The 23,886-nt window shown below is 51.8% G+C and overlaps 1 protein-coding gene across 1 annotated transcript in view; it reads right to left on the minus strand.

Moving 5' to 3' along the window:
• FHAD1 (forkhead associated phosphopeptide binding domain 1) overlaps positions 1–23,886 on the minus strand; it is a 118,019-nt gene that overhangs the window by 80,919 nt on the left and 13,214 nt on the right. The window contains exons 4-5 of the mRNA XM_081308090.1: positions 16,939–17,145; positions 2,826–3,090 (exon numbers count right to left, since the gene is read on the minus strand). Of these exons, the coding sequence (XP_081164216.1) occupies positions 2,826–3,090; positions 16,939–17,145 (472 nt within the window). The remainder of the gene's footprint in view (positions 1–2,825; positions 3,091–16,938; positions 17,146–23,886) is intronic.

Here is a 23,886-nt window from a genome sequence, read left to right on the forward strand (position 1 = left end):
CAGGTGGCTCCCCAGCCCACAGGAAGGTGACAGCTCTTCTCGACATCAGGGAAATGAGGTGGCAGTTGGGAACAGACACTGTGGTGCCCCTGCCCCCACCCAGTGACACCCTGGGGAGCTGTGGGGTGAAGCCTGATGGGCCTGGGGTCCTGGAAGCCCCGACTGCTCCCCCTCCCCAGGCGGTGGAAGGCCGCTGGAGAAGGCCAAGTTCAACGTCACTGAACCACGAGACGGTGCTGCGCGTGACCCGAGACGGGCGAATCTCAGAGACACTGGGCTGAACCAGAGACGCCTTCCACAGAAGAACCTGGACCGGACGCTCCGAGGATCTGAGGCCCCAGATTAGGGCTCTGATCCCTGGTAGAGGGGACAGGGGAGTGGCTACCTCCAGGGTGGGGCTGGGGAGGGACCCAGGGGACTTTCCAGGGTGAGGTCATGTCCTGCGTCTTGGTGGGGGTTTGGGCTGCATAGTTGTGAACGACGGTCAGTCGTGGTCACTCGCGGTCCGCATTTCCTTGCTTGGTGGCCACTCTCAAGGCAGCCCCCTCCGTTCTTGTCCCTGCTGTCCCCCGGGGACCTGTTCTTGGTTTGGGTGTGAGATGTCTCCCGAAGCTCCTGTTCATCAGGAAGGTCCAGGGTGCAGAGGCTGGGTCTGAGAGCCGTACCTCGGCCGTCCATCCTAGTGGGCATGGACTGACCGGTGGGGTCCGTAGGCAGGTGGGGCATGGCCGGAGGAGGCAGTCACTGGGGTGTGCCCTGGGAGGCTTGTCCTTCCTGCAGCGCCCACCCCGGCCCTGGACCAGGAGCTGAGCATGCTGTGCGGCTTCACTTGGGCCCAGAGCCATGGACTCGGCCATCTCTGCACTGAGACCTCCGAAACCCTTAGCCCCAAGGAAGATCTCCCTCCTCTGTCACTTCTGTCAGGGGCTTTGGGCACAGCGATGCAAAGTCGGCAAAAAGAGCGCCCTGGCGTGATCCTCACAGAAGCTGCTGGAGCCACCTCGGTCGACAGGTGGACGGAGCAGCACCCGGGGCCTGGACAGCAGGAAGCTGCTTTCCCACGGTCCTCAGTCTGCAGGTCCCGGGCCCGTCGGTCGGCTCCTCCCGAGGCCTCTCTCCTGGCTGGCGGCCTCCTCACTGTGTCCTGACACGTCCTTCTGTGCAGGGCGTCCCCCGTGTCTCTCTCAGGAGCTCACCCTAACAGGCCATTTTAACGGAAAGTCACCACCTGCACGTGTGAGCACGTCCTGTGGTCCCGGGCCAGCGCCTCAACGTGTGGAGTGTGAGGAGCGCCGCGCGGCCCCCAACACAGCCCGTCTCTGTCACCTGAGGCTGCATCGGAAGAGGCTCTGCTGCTGGACCATGCCCTGGGGGAAGCTGGCCACCATTTGTGAAGAGACTCCAGCAGCCCGAGGAAGGTCCCCGAGGAGAGGTCCCCGCGGAGAACTGAGGCCTCCTGCCAAAAGCCGCGTGAGGGGCACAGCTCCCTGGCTAAATGACCCCCAAATTCCGGACCCTCTGAAACTGTACAGTACACGGGGTTTTATTTGTTTGCTTTAGGCTGCTGAGTGTCAGGATCATTTGTTAAACAACTGTGGATAAGTAATGGACACCATGCTAACTTTACATCTAAAGACAAAGCTAACAGAATGCACGCCAAGATGCCGGGGGAAGGCCAGATGTGCGCAATTTGTTTTAAAGTATAATAAGACGGGTCAGTGAATGAACAGAAGGGTGGACACACACGAAATAAACGGGGTGGCCAGAGTCAAGGCCGGCGGGGGGAGGGTCCCTGTAAACTTCTTTTTTTTTTCTTTTTTTTAAAGAGAGAGTGAGAGAGGAGAGAGAGAGAGAGAATTTTTTAACATTTATTTTTTAGTTATCGGCGGACACAACATCTTTGTTTGTATGTGGTGCTGAGGATCGAACCCGGGCCGCACGCATGCCAGGCGAGCGCGCTACCGCTTGAGCCACATCCCCAGCCCTGTAAACTTCTTTTTACTTTGTTGTTGTTTGGACATTTTCTTATCACAGTGTTGGGGGAGTGGCTGCTACTTTCTTAGCCAGGGCGGCAGGAACACGGGGGCTTCATGATGATGAAGCCGCAGAAACCGTTTTACCTCCTCTGGAACATTCCACAAGGATAATGGCTACATCCGTGGTGGAGGAAGGAGACCAGGAGGGTGCTGAGCAAGACCAGGGGGGGAGGTGGAGCCTCCTGGAGGGGTCTGTGGCTGGGCCAGAGGGGACGGAGAGGGGACCTGGACTCCAGGGGCTGTTCAGTGGACAGTGACAGACAGCAGTCTCCTCCCCAGATGCCCCAGCCTCAGGGGCTGGGTGCGGGGAGGAAGCCCTGAGGCTGCACGCGTCCCAAGTCCCCAGGCCCTGAGAGGCCTTCAATGTCATGAAAAGCATTGAGCTCACTGGACTTCCCTGGAAAAGTCATTTTCCCTTAGTAAACTCAGCCTCTTCTCTGATAAATGGTGGATTTCTGCCAGCTCCGGGGGCTGTTGTGGGCAGGGGGACCTCAGGCCAGTGTTCCTGCTCATCTGCATTAAAGGGTGTCATTTCAGATTCTGTGACATACACACAGACACACACACAGCACGGGGCCTGCCGTGTGGACGGGGGCTTGTGCACAGTCCAGGGACACCTGGCAGCACATCAGCAGAGATGTCCCTTTATCTGTCCCCTTACTTTATCTTGATTTTAAAAAAATAATGACACGCTCTACTTTTAGAATCAGAGAAAATAAGCCAAAGACACCAGACACATCCTCACGGCCACACCTCCGCCCCGGGTCCTCCCGGAGGCCCGCTGCCTACCTTGCTTGAGGAGGGGGGACTTGTGGCTGCTGTCCACCACAAAGGAGAACATCTTTCCGCTGGCGCTCACGGGCCGTTGGTGGGCGGGGGGGACTATGGAGGGCCTGGGGAAGCCCTGGGACCAGCTTCTCTGCAGGGGCACTGGCCGGATGCCCTGGTAGAAAACGTTGAGCTGTGGCGAAGGCGACGGGATCGGCTGCTGGGAGATCCGAGACGGCTGTGGCCTCGGCCAGGCTGCTGGGCCCCTCACCCAGGGGAAGGAGACCTGTGGGCAGACAGGGGCGTCAGGGCGGTTGTGATCCGCTGCCGTGGCCTGCGCCCCTCCGTTCCAGCCACGTCATCGCTGCCCCGGGCCTTGGCTGGTGAGTCACGTCCCTCGGGAAGCCTCCTGGACCCTCCTCGGGGTGATGGCCGCACTGTGGGCCACAGGGCACGCCCCCCACACACGGGGGTGTTCATTATGTCAGGACCCTGCTGAGAGGGCACCTGCAGGATGGCCCCGAGGTTGGGCAAGGCCAGGTGGGTCAGTGTGGGACTGAGCTGCTGAGCTGGTGGCCTGTCCCCTCTGCAGGGCAGGGGCCTTCTGTCTAGCTTGCTCACCACGGTATTCCCAGCACCTAGAACGGACACCAGCCGCCGAGGTGACCAGGCCGCCGAGGCCCAACTCCAGCTCCTGGCCTCCACCTCTGTTTTCTTTCCACCTGTGCTGGGGTCCCGTCTGTGCCCTGAAGCCAAGAGCCCAGGATCGCGGAGACCCCGGGCTGGCCGTTAGCCTCTGTCCCTGACATCCAACATACCTGACTCTGCCAGAGGCTCCAACGTGTCTATCCCGGGAGCCTCTGGTTGGTGGGCCTGGGGGAGGCCGCCGGGGCGCGGATGGGGGGGGGGGCGCGTCAGAACCCGGTCACCAAGGAGAGGAACGGGGAGAGGCTCTGACGCGGCTCTGCTCTGGCTTCAGCTGTGCGAGGATTCTCTCCTGTGCCTCGTGGTTAAACAGGGACATGGGGGAGTGTTGTCCCTCATTGCAGGGGCCCCCTGTTCCTTCCTGTGTCGTAAATGAGGCTGGAGAGGCCAAGGCTTCACCAGGCCCAGGCAGGGGTGGAGGGCCCCGGGCGCGAGCCCTGAGGCCTGTCCCTCTCTCACTTTCTCCAGCTCCCTCCTCCTCCCTGTCTAGTCTAGAGATTGCTGGTTTAGGAGGAGGATTCTGCTTCTGGGCTGGGGTCTTGGGGGGGGGCGGGGGCCTCAAAGGCCAGCTGACTCCAAGTGGCCAAAGGAGAGGTGGGTCTCACGGCCACAGGTCCCTCTGCCCTCCTGGACAGGCAGAGGCCACTCAGCCTCCCGGGGAGGTTCTGGGCCACCTCCTTTCTTCTCAGCCATGGTTGAGACATTTCCTGGCCAGAGGGATTGGTTCGGGGGTGGGGCATGTGATCCAATTAGAGCCAAGGAACCCCAGGGGACCCAGGCTGGACACCAGGTTTTTAATTGTGAAAACCACATAGCATAATTTTTACCATTTTGAACAGTTAATTGTATAGTTGAGTAGTGATAAGTGTATTCAAACTGTTGTGAGCAGCATCTCCAGAATTCTTCCCTCTTACCAAAGTGAAACTCTCTTCCCATCAATACCTCCAACCCCTCCCCAGCCCCCGGCAACTGCCTTTCTCTCTTCGGTCCCATCAATAGGCATCTGACTACTCTTGGTACCTCACATAACTGGGCTCAGACAGGATTTGTCTTCTTGTGACTGGCGTATTCTCTTAGCATCACATCCTCAACGGTTATCCCTGCTGTAGCATGTGTGGAATCTCTTTCCTTTTCCAGGCTGAATACTATTCCGGTGAATGGCCAGACTACATTTTGCCTATTCATTTTCAAGTGATGGTCACTTGAGCTGCTTGTAATTTTGGCTGCTGTGAACAGGGCTGAGCAAATGCAGAAACTGGTTGTGAGCCCTCTCTGGGGTCTGACCCTGAACTGCTCAGTATGAGAGGCTGGTTGGAGTGGGTCTTGCTTTAGAGGGAGATGCAGGTATATAAATGCAGTAATGACTGCAACAGACTCTTTATGTGTAAAATTAAAAAAGAGTGTTTTTCCCCTGAAGTTCATTGATTTAGGGTGGCCTCGGCTGGAAGGCGGAGGATGGTCTCTGCTGAGCAGCTCAGGTCCCTCAGGCAAGGTCAAGGTTTTAGCTGCTGGGAACTGCAAGGAGACGGGCAGCAGAAAAAACCCAAGGAAAGACCACATGAAGAGGAAGCTCCTGGCCATGCTCACATAGAGTTTGCAGGGACCCTGGGGCCAAGGTCATGGAGCCTGGGGTCAAGGTCATAGAGCCTGGGGCCAAGGTCATGGAGCCTGAGGTCAAGGTCAGTTGCCAACAAGGCTGGATTTAGAAACTTCACATTAAAAATACGTGTTAATGCATCCCTCCCCACCCCTTCCTCCCAGTCTGGATTAGTTCTGGGTCTGAGGCAGCTCATAGTGGTCCTGAGCTCTTCCATGTCTGCCCCAGCAGGGCCGCTGGAGACACCAGGGCCGCGCCCACCCCGCGATGCTCAAGAAGCCGCACCGTTTCCTCCACTGTGTACCCTTCCCCATGTCACTACGCAGGACCCAGGCCTTCCGCCAGGAGGCCGAGGCTGTGGACCAGGGAGGGTGGCCTGTCCTCCAGCGCCTGTCATGTTCCCAGCTGTTTGCAACCACTGCCCCGGGGACGGCGACGGTCCCACAGAGGGGCACCTGTGTGCGGGCCACGGCGGCGCCCTAACATGCGTGGTCTCGTCAGAAGGACCCTGGGGTGCCGGAGGCTTTGCACCCCACCGGGGGCCGAGGATACGAAGCTCCGCGGGTTGGCGACTCCCTGAGGCACTGCAGCCAGGAGGCGGGGTCTGCTTGACCCTGCTCTAAGAGCATCCGGGTTATCTGGAGTCACGGTGGGCACCTGCGGCCACACTGCAAAGGGCTCTTGGGTGGCTGGTAACGGAGAGCCGACGTTCCAAGTTAAAAAAAAATGAAAGTGTCCAGTAGACGGAGGGAAAACCCGCAGGCCAGTGCCCGACAGGTTCCCAGGAGGCTGGCGGCTCCCTCGGGGTGCTCCTCCAGGTCCAGGCAGCCTTCTGTAAACTGCTGTGAGGACGGAGGCCTCCACCCAGCCTGTGACAGTGTCACGGCTGGGCCCAGCCCGCCCTGCCTCACCAGAGCCACCGTGCCGCGTTCAGAACGCCGGGGCTGGTTGACAAACTCGGCCACGAATGAAAAATCATGTATGTTGCAATTACAGGACAGTGACAAACAGGTGGCACCCAGCCTTCCTCATCTTTCTGCCATGCTCCTTATCACCCACGCCCTCGACTTTGCCTTCATGTGAAAACGTGACACAACCAGGCTCCTGCCAGCCCCGCGGGTGACTGGCCACCGCGGGACGCTCACACCTTACAAGCCGGGCAGAGTCACAAATTGGGGCTTGATCACTTGCACCAAAGAAGGGGACGGGGAAGACGGGAAGACAGAGCAACGTGTCGCAGCCCGACCCTGAGGAACAGCGCCAACACCCAGGCCGACCCCGAAGCTCCTCATCTGACGCAGCAGAGTCTCTCCTGTCCCCAAGGGACACATGAGGCCCCAACACGCCCCTTCTCGGTCCCCTTTTGTCTCCCTCATAGCGTGAGCAAACATACCCCAACCGTTAAGGCTTTCGGTGGTCGCCCTGCGCTGGCGGTGGTTCAGCAAAGACCAAGAGAAAAGTCCTGCGAGAACCGCCGGCTCGTGGAGTCCCAAGAGAGTGGCGTGAGGTAGGACTGTAAAGAGCGCACTGTGCGGCATCTATAGCAGCGAACTTTTATCAGAAATTGTATATTTTCCACCTTTTTTATTGGTGCATTATACTTGTGCGTGTCGAGGGGATCTGCTGTCACGTATTCATACTATAGAACAAGATGGTTGGCCAATGTCACTCCCCGCCCTCCCCGCCCACCCCTTGGTGGCATTCCTCTCCTGGTCTCCCTGGATTTTCATGACCCACCCCACCTCCCTTTTCCGTTTTCCTCTCTAGCTTCCGCATATGCAGGGAAACATGACCCTTGCCCTGCTGAGCTCGACTTAGAAATGCATGATTTCATTTTCTTTATGGATGATACAGCTCCACGGTGGGTATGGTGCACCACTGGGATGCTGCTTGAGTGGCCTTGAACTGAGCCAGGGGGTGGGGGGGGGGACTCAGTTCTCCCCTTGGGGACGATCCCGGCATTCCCGTGTGTAGACTGCCCAAGGCGTGGGGTCTCTGCCCTCTCTACCCACTGGACAGCTCTCCTGGCTCCAGAGTTGGGCATGACCCGCTGGGACAGTTAGCCCAACCCCTACCTTATGTGGTAAAGAACATCCATGGAAAGCCCTTGAAGTCCCCGTGTGGAGATGAGCCAAGCGCGGCTCTGGCTCCCCTCCTTCCAGTGTGGAGGCCGTCCCGCCCTCGCTTTTCAAAATTATTTTCTGTGTCGTGTGTTTTTTTTTTTTGCCGCCTTTTTTCTTAGCTGAACTTCACAGCCAGCCCACTCCACGCACAGGAACCCCAAACTCCACTGCCCACGCGGGACCTGAGCGAGAATGTACCACGTTCTTGGCCCATTTGTCCGCTGATGGAGACCAGGGCTGGCTCACGGTTTGGCTGCTGTGAACGTGGGCTGCAGGGATCACTGTGCTACGTGGCTTTGGTTCCTGTGGATAAACACCGAGGAGCCGCGTAGCTGGGTGGCGTGTGGCCCCTGGCCAGCCTCTGGGGAACCTCCACACTCATGTCCGTGGTGGCTGTGCTGACTCACGGTCCCCACCGAGCAGCAGACCTTTGCTCTTCACGACACCTCACTTTTCAGAGAGCTCTTGGTTACATCTTTACCAGCAGATGGCTGAGCACCCAGCTCTGTTCCTGCTACACACTACAGGTGTTTGCTGACCCAACTGGACCAGCCATGGGCAGACAGAGTGCAAGTGAAACTTCCTTCAGCTGATTCTGGGCGAGAGCAGGGGAGATACACCATGACGCAGAAATTAAGGAAATGCTAACAGACGACAGTGATCCCAGGCCCACCCACCACGCATGGTAGAGAGTGATCACAGCTCACCACGCGGAGGAGGGCTACCGTGCTGCGGCCCCATCTACCAACCCGTGGGGTGGCTTTCCCCACCATCTTCCATTAAGTGACTACAGCCAGGACCTACAAGACCATCTTCCAGGTGCCTGCAGGCAAGGTATCGGTGACCTGCAGGGACACTACAAGATTATACGGTAGAAACCGTAATACCTCGAGTCCACACTGAGAGACAGGAAGACACACGGACGACATGAAGAAACGGGAAGAAAGTGCCTGAAACAAGCCACGCTGATACAACGGTAGATCCACTGACAGCACAGAGCTGGAATGTCAGGGAAGGAGAGCAGAAGGTACACGATTAAAATGATGTGCGAAGCAAAGAATGAATTGAGAGAGCAAGTACAGGCAGCAATGAGATGAGAGAGGACATACAGGTAGCAAAAGATTACTTCAAGAAAGAGAGACGCTGGAAAAAAACAAAACAGAAATCCTTGAATGAAGGAAACAATAAACCAAATAAAAAATTCAATAGAAAGCATCAAGAACAGACTAGATCACTTGGAAGACAGAACCTCAGGCAATGGAGACAAAATATGTATCTTGAAAACAAAGTTGGCCACACAGTGAAGATAGTGAAAAACCATGAACAGAACCTCCAAAGAATTATGGGATGATATGACAAGACCAAATTGAGAATTATTGGGATAAAGAGAGGCACAGAGATACAAACCAAAGGAATGCACAATCTCTTCAATGAAATAATATCAGAAAATGTCCCAAACATGAAGAATGAATTAAAAATCGAATACAATTGGCTTACAGGACACCAAATATACAAAATTACAACAGATCCACACCAAAGCACATTATCCTGAAAACGCCTACTCTACAGAATAGGGAGAGAATTTTAAAAGCCGCAAGAGAAGAGTTTCAGGTTACATATAGGGAGCAACCCATTAGGAGCTCAGCGGATTTCTCAGCCAGGAGATCCTGGAGCAGCACACAGCAAGCTCTGAAAGAACGAAGGGTGGCGATGTGTTAGAGGGGCGTGCAGGCAACCAGGGTGGGGGGGGGTGTCATGTGGTGGCCAAGGCTGGGACAATCTGAGCCACAGATGAGTGACAAAGTGGTGGGTCATGACTTGAAGTATAAAATGAGGGCACAGGAACCGCGCTGGTGGGAACGTGGTTGGGTACAGGCATCCCTGGGGGCGGAGACGCTTCCCTGTGGAACCTGCCGAGCACCACACCACCCACTCCAGCAGGGGGAGCGCGTGCCCTCCCTGAGGCTGTGCAACACCCAGAGACCATGGAGAAGCCTGGTGACCCAGCCCAGCGTCACCAACACCGGGGAAGTGGAGCTGACGGGTGTCTGGACACCGCGGGCTGGCAGGACGCTTGGCCTCTGCCGCAAGTGTTCTGAAGGCCACGACCCCAGGCGAAGCAGAGACAGAGACAGACACAGATGGGGCACGTTCTCAGGTCACCTGGCCAGTAGGCAGGGCCACCAAGGAGAGGAGAACCAAGGGAAGACTGAGAAACAGTGGCCGACCCAGGGGACGAGGTGACTGAGCAACATGGGCCCGGGGTGGCGTGGCTCCTGAAGTGTGGTGACACTGACGGAACCATGCTGTGTGTGTGTGTATGTGTGTGTGTGTGTGTGTGTGTGTGTGTGTGTCTGCGGACACTGACCGACCCATGCCGTGGTCCAGGACAGACGTTAAGATGTGGCCGTGGAAGCTGCAGAGTTCTGTGTCACTTCCCGTGCCATCATTACAACTCCCTGTAAATCCAAATTCTGCCCCACCTCCAACAAAAAACATTACTTTTAAAAAAGGCTTTGAGTTACCAGGAAAAAAAAAATAGTGGAGAATCCTTGAGCGGTGGCAGAGCAGCTCACTCAGGGGGAGACCTGGGCCCACCTGCAGCCCCTGCTGCCTCACTTTGCCAGACTTGTCTATAACTACCAGCTGAAGGGACCCAAAGGGACATGGAAGGTAGGCAGTGGAGGATGGGGGATCCCCTCCACCCCAGGAAGGGCGCATGAGCCACGCTTGGGTGTCAGTGATCGGTACTTGATCTCAACCAAATCAGTGAAGAAGCTGGCTTTCTCTAGAACTGTGTTGGAGCTACTGCTGGGAACCTTGCCACAGGTGAGCCAAGAGTCTGCCTGATAAGGACCTCCCTCCTGTGTGGCCCTATTTTCACCCACTAAGTCGTCCCCAGCAGCAGGGGGACTGGGACTCGCAAGATCTGTCCCTTGATCTCCATTCTGGCTGTCACCGACAGACACATCACCTTGGGAAAGTGTGGCACACATCATCATTTGAGCACCTGAATCCAGCCAGGCCTGAAGCCCTTATGTTTATGACTTCCTACCTTTTTATGTATTTATTTATCTTTTGCTTAGGCTAGTTTGAGTTAGGGTTTTGAAATGTCCTAACAATGAAATTTTCTGGATAGTATGATTATTGTGATTTTAGCACAAGCATCAATATGTCATCAGAATTAAAGGTGCTATAACATAGGTTCTGACCTGTTCAAATGAAGCCCATCACGCTGTGATCATGATTTACCTTTAACCTTATAAAAGTAAAACAGTGGCCCAGAGAAGTGATCTAAGACCAAGGAACCAGTCACAAGACAGGTAGTGAAACATTAAATAGAGAAACAGAACAAACAGTTGTCTAGCTGCAGTCGACTGCAGAGTGTAAACCCTGTTTTTCTACTTCAAAAGTTACACCAGGGAAAACGTCCCTTAAAAGAAAACTTAGCACTTTAAGAAGCAGGTAAAAGTTATAACATACGCATGTGATTGTTGTCTGTTAATGTCTGGCATACCTTTCGGCTGTATCAATGTCATTCTTCTATTGCTCTCTGTATAAGCCCATCTCTATGCCTGTGTGTAGATTGGGATCCATATTTCCAAGCTCTGTGTTCAAGAGGTGATAAAACAATTGTTCAAATCTGTTTCTTCTTTCTTATTCCTTAGTTAACTGGGTTAGCTGTGAGGGCCTCCTTCTTCCTCCTGCCCCCCCCACCATCACCTCTTTTTTTTTTTTTTTTCTTTTGCTTCTTCCAGAAACTGAATAAATGGAGGCGGGTGTTCAGGGTGGAGGTTGCATTCTCCTGGATGCAGCAGATGGTGGCTGCACACGGGGCACCACGGATCTCTGGCTGCCCTGACGGTGGACCAGGAAAGCCAACCTGGTCCACGCTGAAATGGACGGCTTGGCAGTTTTCCAATGACGCCTTTTTTATGAAGACAGTTAAGGACCTAGATTTGGTCCATGGCTGTAAGTTCATCCTCCGCAGGTGAAGAGGACGGGATTGAGCCTTTTACAGATATGGTCCAGCTCCTCCTCTGCCCATTCCCTCTGTGTGACCCTGACCATGCTTCTTACTTTGTGAGGACGGATGGGGTGGCGCCTAGTGAGCTCAGGGTGCGTCCTGGTGCCCAGGAACTGCTTGTGACACACAGCCACCAGGCAGCTTCGTCCTCCAGGAAGAAATGGGAAGGGACAGGGGGTGGCCTGCCGCGGGGATGCGGTAATGGGGGCGATTCCTGGTAAATGGGGGTGAGGGGGGAAGCCAGAGCCCATGCTGCCTTTTCCTCCCTCCTTGGTGGCCCTGAGCGCCCACGGCCCTGGGATCTCTGAGCTCCTGGGAAACCCTCCTAGACTGGGACTCGCGAGATCTGTCCCTTGATCTCCATTCTGGCCGTCACCGACAGACACATCACCTTGCGAAAGTGTGGCACCTCTTTGGGACTTAGCTTGCCCAGGATGGGACAGTCCCAATGGCCTCTGTAAGAATTCTGAAGGGGGAAAGGACACCTTTGACGACTGTGTAGAAACCGGAAACTGAAACTCAGGTCGTACTGGAAGGTGAACTTGGCCCATCAAAGCCCTCACTTTTGACCGTGTCCTTCCCCAAGAAGCAGAGAGCAGCAGGGACTGCTGGCCAGTGAGGGCAGGATGCCGGGGGTCGCCAGGGTGAAGGACGCTTCCAGAAGTCACCAGGGAGTCTGGCTGGACAGGGCAGAGCAGGCCAGGGGAAGGCCAGACACGAGAGCTGACCCCTCAGTCAGGGTCAGCCCAGGGCCCACTCCCTCCCGGGTCAGGCTGGAGGAGCTGTCCATGGGGAGGGGAAAGCAGTCGCCTCTTCCTGAACCAGCTCTATGCGCCCTGGATTCCTCTGGATGGTTCCATTTAGACTTGTCACATTTCAGAACAGACAAAACTCCTGTGTTCTGGTGAGTGTTTCCTTGGCCCGCTGCTGTTGGAGGACAGGATGGCTGGTGACAGGGCAGCCCTGGCTCACAGAGACACACACACAGACACACAGACACACACAGACAACACAGATACACACACATAGACACACAGACACACAGACACACACACACACACACACAGACACACAGAGACAGCACACACACAGACACACATAGAAACACAGACAACAAAGACACACAGGCACACACACACAGACACACACACATACACACAGACACACACAGATACACACACACAGACAGACACATACACACAGACACACAGAGACAACACACAGACACACAGACACATACACATAGACACACAGACACACAGACACACACACAGAGACACACACACATACACACAGACACACAGACACACAGGCACACACACACACACAGACACACAGAGACAACACACAGACACAGACACACAGACACAGACACACAGACACACATAGAAACACAGACAACAAAGACACACACAGGCACACACACAGAGACACAGACACACACAGGCACACACACACAGACACAGACACACACAGGCACACACACACAGACACAGACACACACAGGCACACACAAAGACAACACAGACACACAGACAACACAGATACACACACACAGACACACACAGACACAGACACATACACATAGACACACAGACACAGACACAGGCACACACACATAGACACACACACACAGGCACACACACACAGACACAGACACACACACAGGCACACACACACAGACACAGACACACACACATAGACACACACACACAGACACAGACACACACACATAGACACACACACACAGGCACACACACACAGACACAGACACACACAGACACAGGCACACACACACAGACACAGACACACACAGACACACACAGACACAGACACACACAGACACAGACACACACACATAGACACACACACACAGAGAGAGACAACACAGACAACACACAGACACACATACACAGACACACATAGAGACACAGAGAGAGACAACACAGACACACACAGAGACAGATACACAGACATAGAGACACAGACACACAGAGACAACACAGACACAGACACACACAGACACACAGACACACACAGACACACAACAACAAGAAGCAGCAACAACCACCGAGGCAGCTGCCCCCCGACGGGCTTTTGTTTCAATCTCCTGACTTGTGGGCGGGAACTTGTCACTCAGTGGCTGCTCCAGGCTTGGCTGGGGCCTGCAGGTCACGTCCTGCACAACCCCAGGGAGCCGTCTGCCTGGACCACAGCGTGAGTGGAGACGTGGAGGCCCACATGGTGGGGGACTACAATGGTGACGAGAGCGGGTTCTTGGATTCTTGCGGAGCTTCCTGGTGCCCATGTGCTTTGACAGCCAAGAGCTCGTCCTGATTCTCCATCCTGTGTGTCCTCCCATGGGTTTGACACTCGCAAAAGCACCTGGTAGCTGGGGAGGCCTCAGAAGGAGGCAGGGTCACTTGGTCACTGGCTGAACAATTTGCATACAGCGCCCCACTGAATCCCACAGGAACCCGGGTGGTGGCAACTATTAGATCCAGCTTCACAGAGTGGAGAGTGTGGCTTTGAGGAGTGAGGCACTTTGCCTTGACCTTGACCATGTAGCTGTTGAGAGCAGGGATGGGGCTGGACGGGGCCGCTGGACTTGGTCTGCAGGACAGCTGCCCCGTTGCTATATGGTTGCAGACACTCAGGTCCCTAACTTCTCCCCGACTCCTGCTCCCTAAAAACAATCCTGTCACGTCCTCTCTGGGTCACGTCACCAAGCCTGGAGTAGCAACCTTTCCTTTGGGAACGCTTTGTCAGGAAAAGAACAGTTGCCCTTGTGATATTAGGACCGCTGTCTTCCAGAGAAGGAGTTCTGGAAAACTCCACCTGGGGAGACAGCGCCCTCTCCTGGCCCAAAAGATGGATGGGAACAGGAGTGAGCGGGCGTCCAGCTGGCTCTGGATTTCTCAGGAAAACTGGACCCAAAATATTTGATAAGAGTCACTCTCCAACATGTACTTAAAGATAAACAGCCCACAGGCAGGGTCACCAGGCCAGCGGGACAGAATCCACAGGAGTGGCAGCCGGCATGGGACCCCCCCCTTCAGCCAGAACCCAGGGAGGCTCCCAGGGGGACAGGTCCCGCAGGAGGCCAGTCACACGGGTGCCTAGAGCATTCATAGAGGCAGGAAGCAGAGCAGTGCTGCCGGGGCTGGGCGAGGGTGGAGTCGCCTCCCTCTTCCACGGGGACAGTTTGGGTTCTGCAAGATGAAGCAGGGCAGCGGTGGAGATGGGCACCTGTTGAGAGCCACAGCCAAAGGGGCCCCAGCAAACTTCCAGCTGCCAGCAAACTTCCAGCTGCCGGCTGATGATTGGCTCACAGCAGCCCCAGCAACATCTAGCTGATTGGCTCCTCTGCGGTGATGTTCATTGGGCTGTTTCCCTGCCCTTCAGACTGCCAGCTGATGATTGGCTCACAGCGGCCCCAGCAACATCTAGCTGATTGGCTCCTCCACGGAGCTGCTCATTGGGGGACTTCTTTGGCTCCGCCCACGTGACCCAGCCAATCGGCCTCAAGAACAGGAGGATTGTGGGAGGTGGTGAGGGTTGTGTGGGGGTGAGAGGCTTGTGGGAAGCCGGTGGTGGCAGTTGGGCTCTGAGGGATTTTTCCTGAGGAGCTGTTTTGTTTGGTGTTTGTGGTTCTAAAAATAAAGTTAGTTGCTTTTGACAAGTGGCTCCTGAATTGTGCCCAGCCAGACTGTGGCAGGTACCTCATGCCACCAACGTCCTCACATAAGCATGGTGAGGTGGCAGACCTCATGCTGTGTGGATCCCACCCCAGGTTCAGAAGGGAAAAGATCAGAACTAGACGGACACGGGTGAGTGTTGGAGGTTTCCCTGGGGGTGGGTGATGGAACCGTGCTGGAAACAGACCCTGCAATGGCAGCCGGCTCATCGATTCACTAGAGTTTGCAAGGCGCTCACTTGAAATGGGGGACGTGTGCGTCACACCATGTGAGCCTCAATGAAGCCACGGGAGCCAGCCGGGGAGCCACGGGCCTGTTTGAGGCTATGCGGCTTGCTGTTTGGCGTGGTGATGGCCACATGTCAAAGCCCACCACGTTAGGCACTTTACCCACAGGCAGCTGGATATGTCAGTCACCCCACACCAAAGCTGGGTCTTTAAAAGGCAGCACAGCCTGGTGGTGGCACATGCCTGCAATCCCAATAGCCCAGGAGGCTGAGGCAGCAGGATTGTGACAGCAACAGCAAGGTGCTAAGCAGCTCAGTGAGGCCCTGTCTCTTAATAAAACACAAAATAGGGCTGGGGATGGGGCTCAGTGATTGAGTGCCCCTGAGTTTGATCCCTGGTACAAAAAAAAAAAAAAAAGGTAGCCCAATGTCGCACGGTAATGGGTCTCTCATAGTTCATCAGACAACGCCCCTTCTGATGGGCACTGAGGTCTCAAATTTTATGCTATTATGAGTAATATTTCAGTAAATATTTTTGTAAGATAAGAAATATATATATATTGATTGATTGTATGTCCTCTCCTCTCTGCCTGGCAAGTCACAAAAATCAGAATTTCCTAAGGAGGGGGCCCAGGAACCTATAATTTTACTGGAAATTTCTGAAAAATTCTTGTAATCAGACTCATTAAGGAAACACTGCCTCAGACTTCACAGACTTGAATCAGAAATTCCATTTTCTTTCATCCCTAAAACAGCCCACAAATGCTACATACAAGATATTCTGTACTGGCTTCCCTTCTGTTGGGGCACATCAGGCTCTCCAAGGAGCTGGTGAGCATGCAGCTTCCAGGAGTACTGTAGGGCTGTTAGCTGGAGCATAAATGAATAAATGAGGAAATATGAATAAATAAAATATGGGGTATCCAGTTCAAACTGAGTTTCTGAAAAAACTGAATAAAATTTTTAGCATAAGTATATCCCATGCCATATTGGGGACCTACTTAAAACTAAATTATTTTTTTTAATATAAATTAAAATTTAACTAGGTGTCTTGCATTTTTTTCTGGCAACCCTAAGCATGAGTCCTCGGGCCTGGGGGCGCTCAGAGATCTGCACTGCTGCTCTGCTGTCACGTGGTTCTGACATGGGGGACCTAAGTGGCCTCCTGAGAGCCGCTGATCAGGACACCACCCTCTGGGTCAGGAGGCCTCGCAGTGCTGCCAGAGGACCCAGAGCTTTCCCTGATCCGCGGCCAAGCCCGTGACCTCGCCGGCCCCTGCGCGCCTCCCCGGTGGGCCCCGCGTTCCTGGTGACCGCAGTTTCATGGGTTGATTTTCAGTGATTTCACTTGAGACCCAGGTCTGGGCCCTGAGCCCGGGCGCGTTTCTGCTGGGCCCGACAGTGGCTGTCACGTTCCCAGCTGGGACTCGGAGTTTCACGAAGGCCACACCCCGCCATCTGGGGGCGATGCTCCCCCAGACCCGCGGCCGGGGCTTTCGCTACCGGCGGTGCGCAGCCTGCAAAGAGGGGCGCCCTCCGCAGAGCTGCACCCTGGGCTGTCCCGACGGCAGGCGACACGGCAGGACGAAGCAAGCTGGGGACATCGTCCCCTGCAGCGCACTGCTGGGCACCTCGTCCCCTGCCCCGTCATGGCTCGGCATGTGGTCCCGGGCACCCTGTGCCTCTGGCACAGCTGGGCACCCTGTCCCCCTGCCCCGACGCGGCTCCGCATCCCGCCTGCAGTGGCCCCGGGCTCACCTGGGGTGGATTCTCAATGACCAGCTCGTAGGTCAGTCCCACGGATCCAAATCTCAGGATGTCCCCGGGGATGAGCTTCACAGCCACGTTCTGGATGTGACACTCGTTGACGAACGTGCCGTTGCGGGAATTGAAGTCCTGAAGGACGAAACTGCCCTCGGCCTCGTTGAACTCAATGAGCGCGTGGTGGTTGTCGATGTCTGCCGACTGAAAACACAGACGGACAGTGGTCATGGGAACAAAAATGCATGGCCCTGGTGAGCACTGTACGCCAGAATGTGTCACCCAAGTCACTGTGGATTGTCACCACGTTGTTTTATTTATTTTTTGGTACTGGGCACTGAATCCTGGGCCTGGCACATGCTAAGCAAGTACTCTACAGGGAGCTACACCCTCCGCTCACAATCCTCATTGTTAAAGGATGCTGAGGATCAGAGAGGGTAAGTGATTTTCCTAAGGCCACATAGCTAGAGTGTGTTGGAGCTGGGATGTGCTCTCTGACTCCAGACCTGGGGACAGGCACCAAGTTGTTGGGTGCAGAGTCAGAAAAAGGCAAAAGGAAGCTGGGTAGTCTCAGTGGGTAAATGTTTGGCCAGGGAGTTGGCGGTTCCTGTTCCCTTGACTCTGCACCAGCAGGTGTAGGGTGGGAGGGAAAGGCTGGGCAGGAAACAGAAACCGCCTGGACCCAAACCACGAAGGCCAGTGACCAGTGAGAGCAGTCCAGCCAGGTCCATGGAGAGGGCACACATAGCCGAGGGGGTGTTGCTGTTCATTGTTTTGTTCATTCAAAAAATAACATTTCTTATTGCAGAAAATGAGAAATAGAGAAAAGCAGTAAAAAGATATTAAAATCTCTTGTAATCCCATCCTCCAGAGGAAGCCGCTGTTAATACTGTGGCTCACATCCTTCTGGGTTTTTTTCTATGTTGACATTCTTTTAAAATTAAAACAAAATTAATCACTTAACACATACAACTGCCTTTCAAACCTCGGACATGCAATGAAGCATGTTCCCATGTGATTAGTTATTCCCATTGCATCTTAGAAGCTACCCAGAGTTTATCTAACCAAAGATGATCTACCTTTCAACAGGGGGCCAGGTGTGACTAGGGTCCCCAAAGGAAAGGGGTCCCGGCCAGTGCATCTGGGAGCTGGTGGTGGGGGACAGAAGCACCTCTCAATTTCATTTTTAAAAAAATCTGATTGAACTCAAGGATGCTTAACCACTGAGCCATATCCCCAGCCCTTTTTATTTTTTTATTTTGAGATAGGGTCTTGCTAAGTCTCTTAGGGTCTGGCTAAGTTGCTGAGGTTGGCTTTGAACTTGCAATCCTCCTGCCTTGGCCTCCTGAGTTGCTGGGATTACAGGCGTGCACCACTGCACCCAACTTAATTCTGCTTTAATAAGAAGAGTGAGCTGAGCTCAGCATCCAGGGCAATAGCACCTTCCCCTGGCCTCGGGCCCTGCAGGGAGGTAAGGAAACACATTTCTTTTCTTTTCTATTCTATTTATTTCCTTTCTTCCTTCCTCCTCTTTTTTAATTTTTTTTTTTTTATGATGGGGCCTCACTATGTTGCCTAGATTGACCCTAAGCTCAGGTGATCCTTCCAGCTCAGTCTCTGGGTAACTGGGACGCCCTGCACATACCACATGCCTGAATGTCTTTGTCTTTTAAGGACACAGCCTACAGGACATCCACTCCAGCCTGAGACTTTGCAATCATTTTCTAAGTTCACCTTCTTCATCTTTTCGGGATATCTCCATCAGGTTTCATTAAAAAGTACATGCACTCAGAAATCTAAAATGCCATCATAAGTACCAACAGTTTATTTTACTAATAAAACATATTGATGCATGTGACAGAGGAGCATTCTAACATATTAAACTTTACATGCCAGGAAACTGGCCAGCTTTTTTGCCACGATGTCCCATTTCATCCTCACAATCCAGACAGTCCCCATTTTGTGGAGGAGGAAACTGAGTCATAGAATGATGGATTTATGTGGGGCCACCAACTTGACAAGCTTGGTTTGTACCCAGTTTTCCTAAATTAAGGTCTATTGACAAGTTTCCATCAAACACTTTAACACTCCAATACAAAGACACCAAAGAAAGCTGGAGTAGCTAAATTCATTGCAGACGCATCTGACTTCAGAAGAAGAGCTATTGGGGATGTAGAGAGGCATTAAAAAATGATAAAAGGGTCCATTCTCTGAGAAGACGTAACAACCCTAAACATGTATGCACCTAATAACAGAGTTAAAAAATACAAGAGGCAAAACCCAATAAACTGCAAGGAGAGACAGAACATCCCTTGTGGTAGTTGAGATGCCATTCCTTCTCTGCCAGTAACAGATGGACCCAGCAGGCAGAAAATGAGTAAGGCCACAAGATGAACTGCATGGCACCAGCAATCAACCAGATCTAATTGGTGTTTATACACTATGTAAGCCAACAACAACAAGACACACATTCTTTTCAAGTACATATAGACAATCATTCACCAAGATACACCACGTTCTGGGCCATAAAACACACCTCAACATATTTAAAAGAATAGAAAGTATGCTGACTCTGCTCTCAGACCACAGTGGAATTAAACTAGAAATCAGGAAGAAAAAGATTGCTGGAAAATCCCCAAATATCTGAAGATTAAACAATTTATTTCTAAATAGCTAAATACCACATGAGTCATAAAAGAAGTCCCAAGACCAGTGAAAAATGATCTTAACTAAATGAAAATGAAAACCAACATTTGTGGCTGCAGGGAGAGCCAGGCATGGGTGGTGTTGAATGCATGGGTGGTGTGAAGAAAGATCTCAAATAAACAATCAAGGCTTCCACCATGGGAAACCAGAGATAGAAAGGCAACAAGCCTAATATAAACAGAACATAAATAAAAATTAGAGCAAAAATGAAAGAAATTGAAAAAGGAAAAAAGTATAGATAACAATAAAAGAGACTTGTATTGTTTGGGTTTGAATGTGTCCCAAATGCACACGTGTTGAAGATTTGGTCTCAGCCTGTGCTCCTACTGTGAGGTGGTGGAGCCTTTAAGAGGTGGGGCTTAGTGGGAGGAAGTTAGGTGACTGGGGACATGCCTTTGGAGGGAATCTTCGGACCCTAACTACTTCTTCTCCTTTTGCTTCCTGGCTATCCTGGGGTGAACGGGCCTCCTCTGACACGATGCACCTTGCTGCCCCAGACCCAGAGCAGCAGGCCAAGCAGCATGGACTGAAATCTCTGAAAACATGTGCCCAAATGTGCCTTTCTTCTGTAAGGTGATTATCTCAGGTATTTTGTGACAGTAGTGGAAAGCTGACCAACACAGACTCCAAAAGGTGAATCTTTAGAAGGATCAATAAAATCAACAAACCTCTAGTAAGCTAACCAGGAAAAAAAAGAGAAGACAAAAAGGATTGCAGGCAGACAGGAGAGAGAGGCCATTGGCACTGAGCCCAGAGACATGGAAAGGACAACAAAGGAATATTATGAACAACTCTCTGTCCACAGTTGGACAACTTGGATGAAATGGACCTACTCCTTGAAAGACCAATCTACCAAATTCATACAAGAAGAGTCAGATGATCCAAGTGGGACCATACATCCTTCATAAAAGAACTTGAGTCAATAATTAATAATCTTCCAAAGAAGAAATCACCAGGCCCAAATAAGTTCATGGATGAATTATATCAAACACTTAAGGAAGAAGTGATACGATTTCTTCCAGAACACTCCCCAACGCATTCAATGAGGCCAGTATCATCCCAATTCCAAAACCAGATACAAACATTACAAGAAAGGAAAACAAAAAACCAACATCTTGTATGAACATAGCTGCAAAATCTTCAACAAAATGTTAGCAAACGAATCCTCAATGTACAAAAAGAATGAATTGAACACTCCCAACCTGCCGAGCACCACGACTCCGAGTAGCCTACCTAAGAGGTGCTCCGAAGCCTCATTTGCCTGCAGTGGGGCACTGAAGAGGGTATTGTGTCGCAGGACCTTAGCCCAGGAAAAGACCAAAATTCAAAACTCTAGGTGTGGTTGCTACTGAAGGTGTGCTGTGTTCGCACCACTGGAAAGTGAGAAGAATCACAAACCATCACAACTTGGGGGCGGTCCATACAGAGTGAACCATGTGAACCAGAGACTTCAGTTAGTAAAAATATACTCACCAACTGCAAAAATGTGCACTGGCAAAGTGTGTGTGTGTGTGTGTGTGTAAGTGTATGTGTGTGTGTAATCGGGGGGACAGAGAGATGGGAACTCTGTCCTATTAAAGTGTGCCACCCTCTCCTCGTTCCTACTAACCACGTTGGTGCCCTTGGAACCTTGATGGCCTACAACAAGGAGGCGAATTCTGTGGGTGACTTTGGTTCCTCCTTCTCTAGGCCCCATTACTTTCAGTTCCTCAGCAGCTGCCAGGCCGTGATTAAGTCGTGGAAGTGAGCAGGAAGGTGTGGACAAATCCAGCGCACGGACCAGGCTTTGCCACAGGCAGGGCCGGGAACCCCTGATAACACACTCCTCCTGTATTGGACAAGTGCACAAAACTCACATTGGGCAAAAGCCTGGCTGCTGACACAGACTGGCTGCCCAAGCCCCGCCCTGTCGGGTGGCCACTAAGGACCAACTGATTTAAATATCGTTAGCCCCTAACATACTCTGAGAGCTCCCTGTGGACGGGCCCTTCCAGAGCACTCTGTGTTCATTCCCTTACTTAACCTGCACCACAGACCTTTTATATCAGATTGTATTAATATCCCCATGTCACAGATGAAGAACCTGAGACCCCAAAGGTGAAGTGAGGGTCCAACATTACCCTGACACAACCCAGAACAAAAGAAGTTATAAGAAAACTATAAATGAATATCCCTCATGAATATTGATGCAAAACTCTTTTTTATGGGGTCTCATTATGTTGTGCAGTTTGGTCTTGAACTCTTGGGCTCAAATGGTCTTCCTGTCTCAGTCTCCCACATAGCTGGGACTACAGGCTCATGCCACTGTGCTTGGGTTATCGATGCAATAATGTTTAACAGAATGTTAGCAAATGGAATTCGATAGCTCATTAAAAGATTATATAGCACGACCAGGTGAGATGTATTCCTGGAATGCAAGGATGGTTCAATACCTGAATATCAGTCAAAGTATCCTGCCACATCAACAGAAGGAAGGAGTAAAATATCATAATCACTTCAGATGCAGAAGAAGCATTTGACAAAGTTCAACACTCTTTCATGATAAAAAGTACACTCAGAAAATCAAGAATAGAAGGAAACTCTCAACATAATAAAGGGGATATATGAAAAGTCAAGCTAAGCTGGGCATGGTGATGCACACTTGTAATCACAGTGGTCAGGAGGCTGAGGCAGAAGGATCACCAAGTTCAAAGCCAGCCTCAGAAATTTAGCAAGGCCCTAAGCAACTCAGCAAGACCCTGTCTCAAAATAAAAAAATAAAAGAGGCTGGGAATGTGGCTCAGTAGTTAGCACCCCAGGTTCAATCCCTAGTACCAGAAAAGAAAAGAAAAGAAAAGTCAAGTTAATGTTCTTTTTTAAAAAAATTTTTTTCAACATTGATGGATCTTTATTTTATTCATTCTTTATATGTGGTGCCGAGAATTGAACCTAGTGCCTCACACATGCTAGGCAAGTGCTCTACCATTGAGCCACAACCCCAGCCCCCAGGCTAATGTTCATAATGTTGAAATATTCAAAGCTTTCCTTCCAAGATCAGGAATAAGACAAAGATGCCCACTCCAGCCACTTCCATTCAACCTAGAAGTACTAGCCACGGGGCTGGGGTGCTCAGTGGTAGAGCGCTCGCCTCACACATCCAAGGCCCTGGGTTCGATCCTCAGCACCACATAAAAATAAATAAAGTTATTAAATAAAAAAGTACTAGCCAGAGCAATTTTGGCAAGAAAAAGAAGTAAGATAATTCAAATTGGAAAGAAAGGAAAAACAACCTGTTACAACTAATAAATAAATTCATCAAACCTTCAGGATTCAAAATCAACACCCAAAAAATCAGTGTTATATGCAGTAATAAATAATCCAAAAAAGAAAATAATTCCATTTTTAATAGTATCAGAAGGAATACAACGTTTGCCATATACTTAACCAAACAGGCAAAAGAGTTGCATATTGAAAACTATAAAATGTTGCTGAAATTAAAACACCCACCCAAATAAATGGGAAAACATGTTCATGGATTTGAAGCCTTAACACCATTAAGATGCAACACTACCCAACGCAATCTTTAGATTTAATGCAGCCCCTATCAAAATCCCAATGGCACTTTTTTTTTTTTTTCAGAAATAGAAAACTCCATCCTCAAATGCATATGGCATCTCAAGGAATCCTGGAGAGCCAAAACAATCTTGGAAAAGAACAAAGTTGGAGGTCTCAGATTTCCTGGTGTCAAACTTTAACAAAAGACTACGACAATCAAAGTAGCAGGGCCCTGCATTTCCCCTTGAAGATAACCAGTGGGATCAAATGTAAAGCCCAGAAATAGGCCTTTCATGTATGGGAAATGCAAATCAAAACCACAATGAGATCAAAACTACCTCACCCCAATTACCATCGCTACTGTTTAAAAAAACAAACAAGTGTTGACAAGGACGCAGAGAAGGAGCCCTGTGTCCTGATGGTGAACATGGAAGCTGGTGCAGCTTCCATAGAAAGCAAGAGCTGGGTCCTCAGAATTTCCCCCAAGGACGGACTTAACCCGCGGACGGGTGAGTGGATGAAGAAAATGTGGTGTGCGCACAGCGGAATATTCCTGTTTTAACAAGGAGGGAATTCCCAACTCTTGCTGGGACATGCTGAGCCTTGCAGACATGGCACTGAATGAAGTAAAGTCACAAGAGATGGTGATGCCACTTCTAGGAGGCACCAGAGGAGTCCAACTCACAGAGGGAAGGGAGCTTGGAG

The sequence above is a fragment of the Spermophilus citellus genome, assembly GCF_964194105.1.
Source record: "Spermophilus citellus genome assembly, chromosome: 9".
NCBI lineage: Eukaryota > Metazoa > Chordata > Mammalia > Rodentia > Sciuridae > Spermophilus > Spermophilus citellus.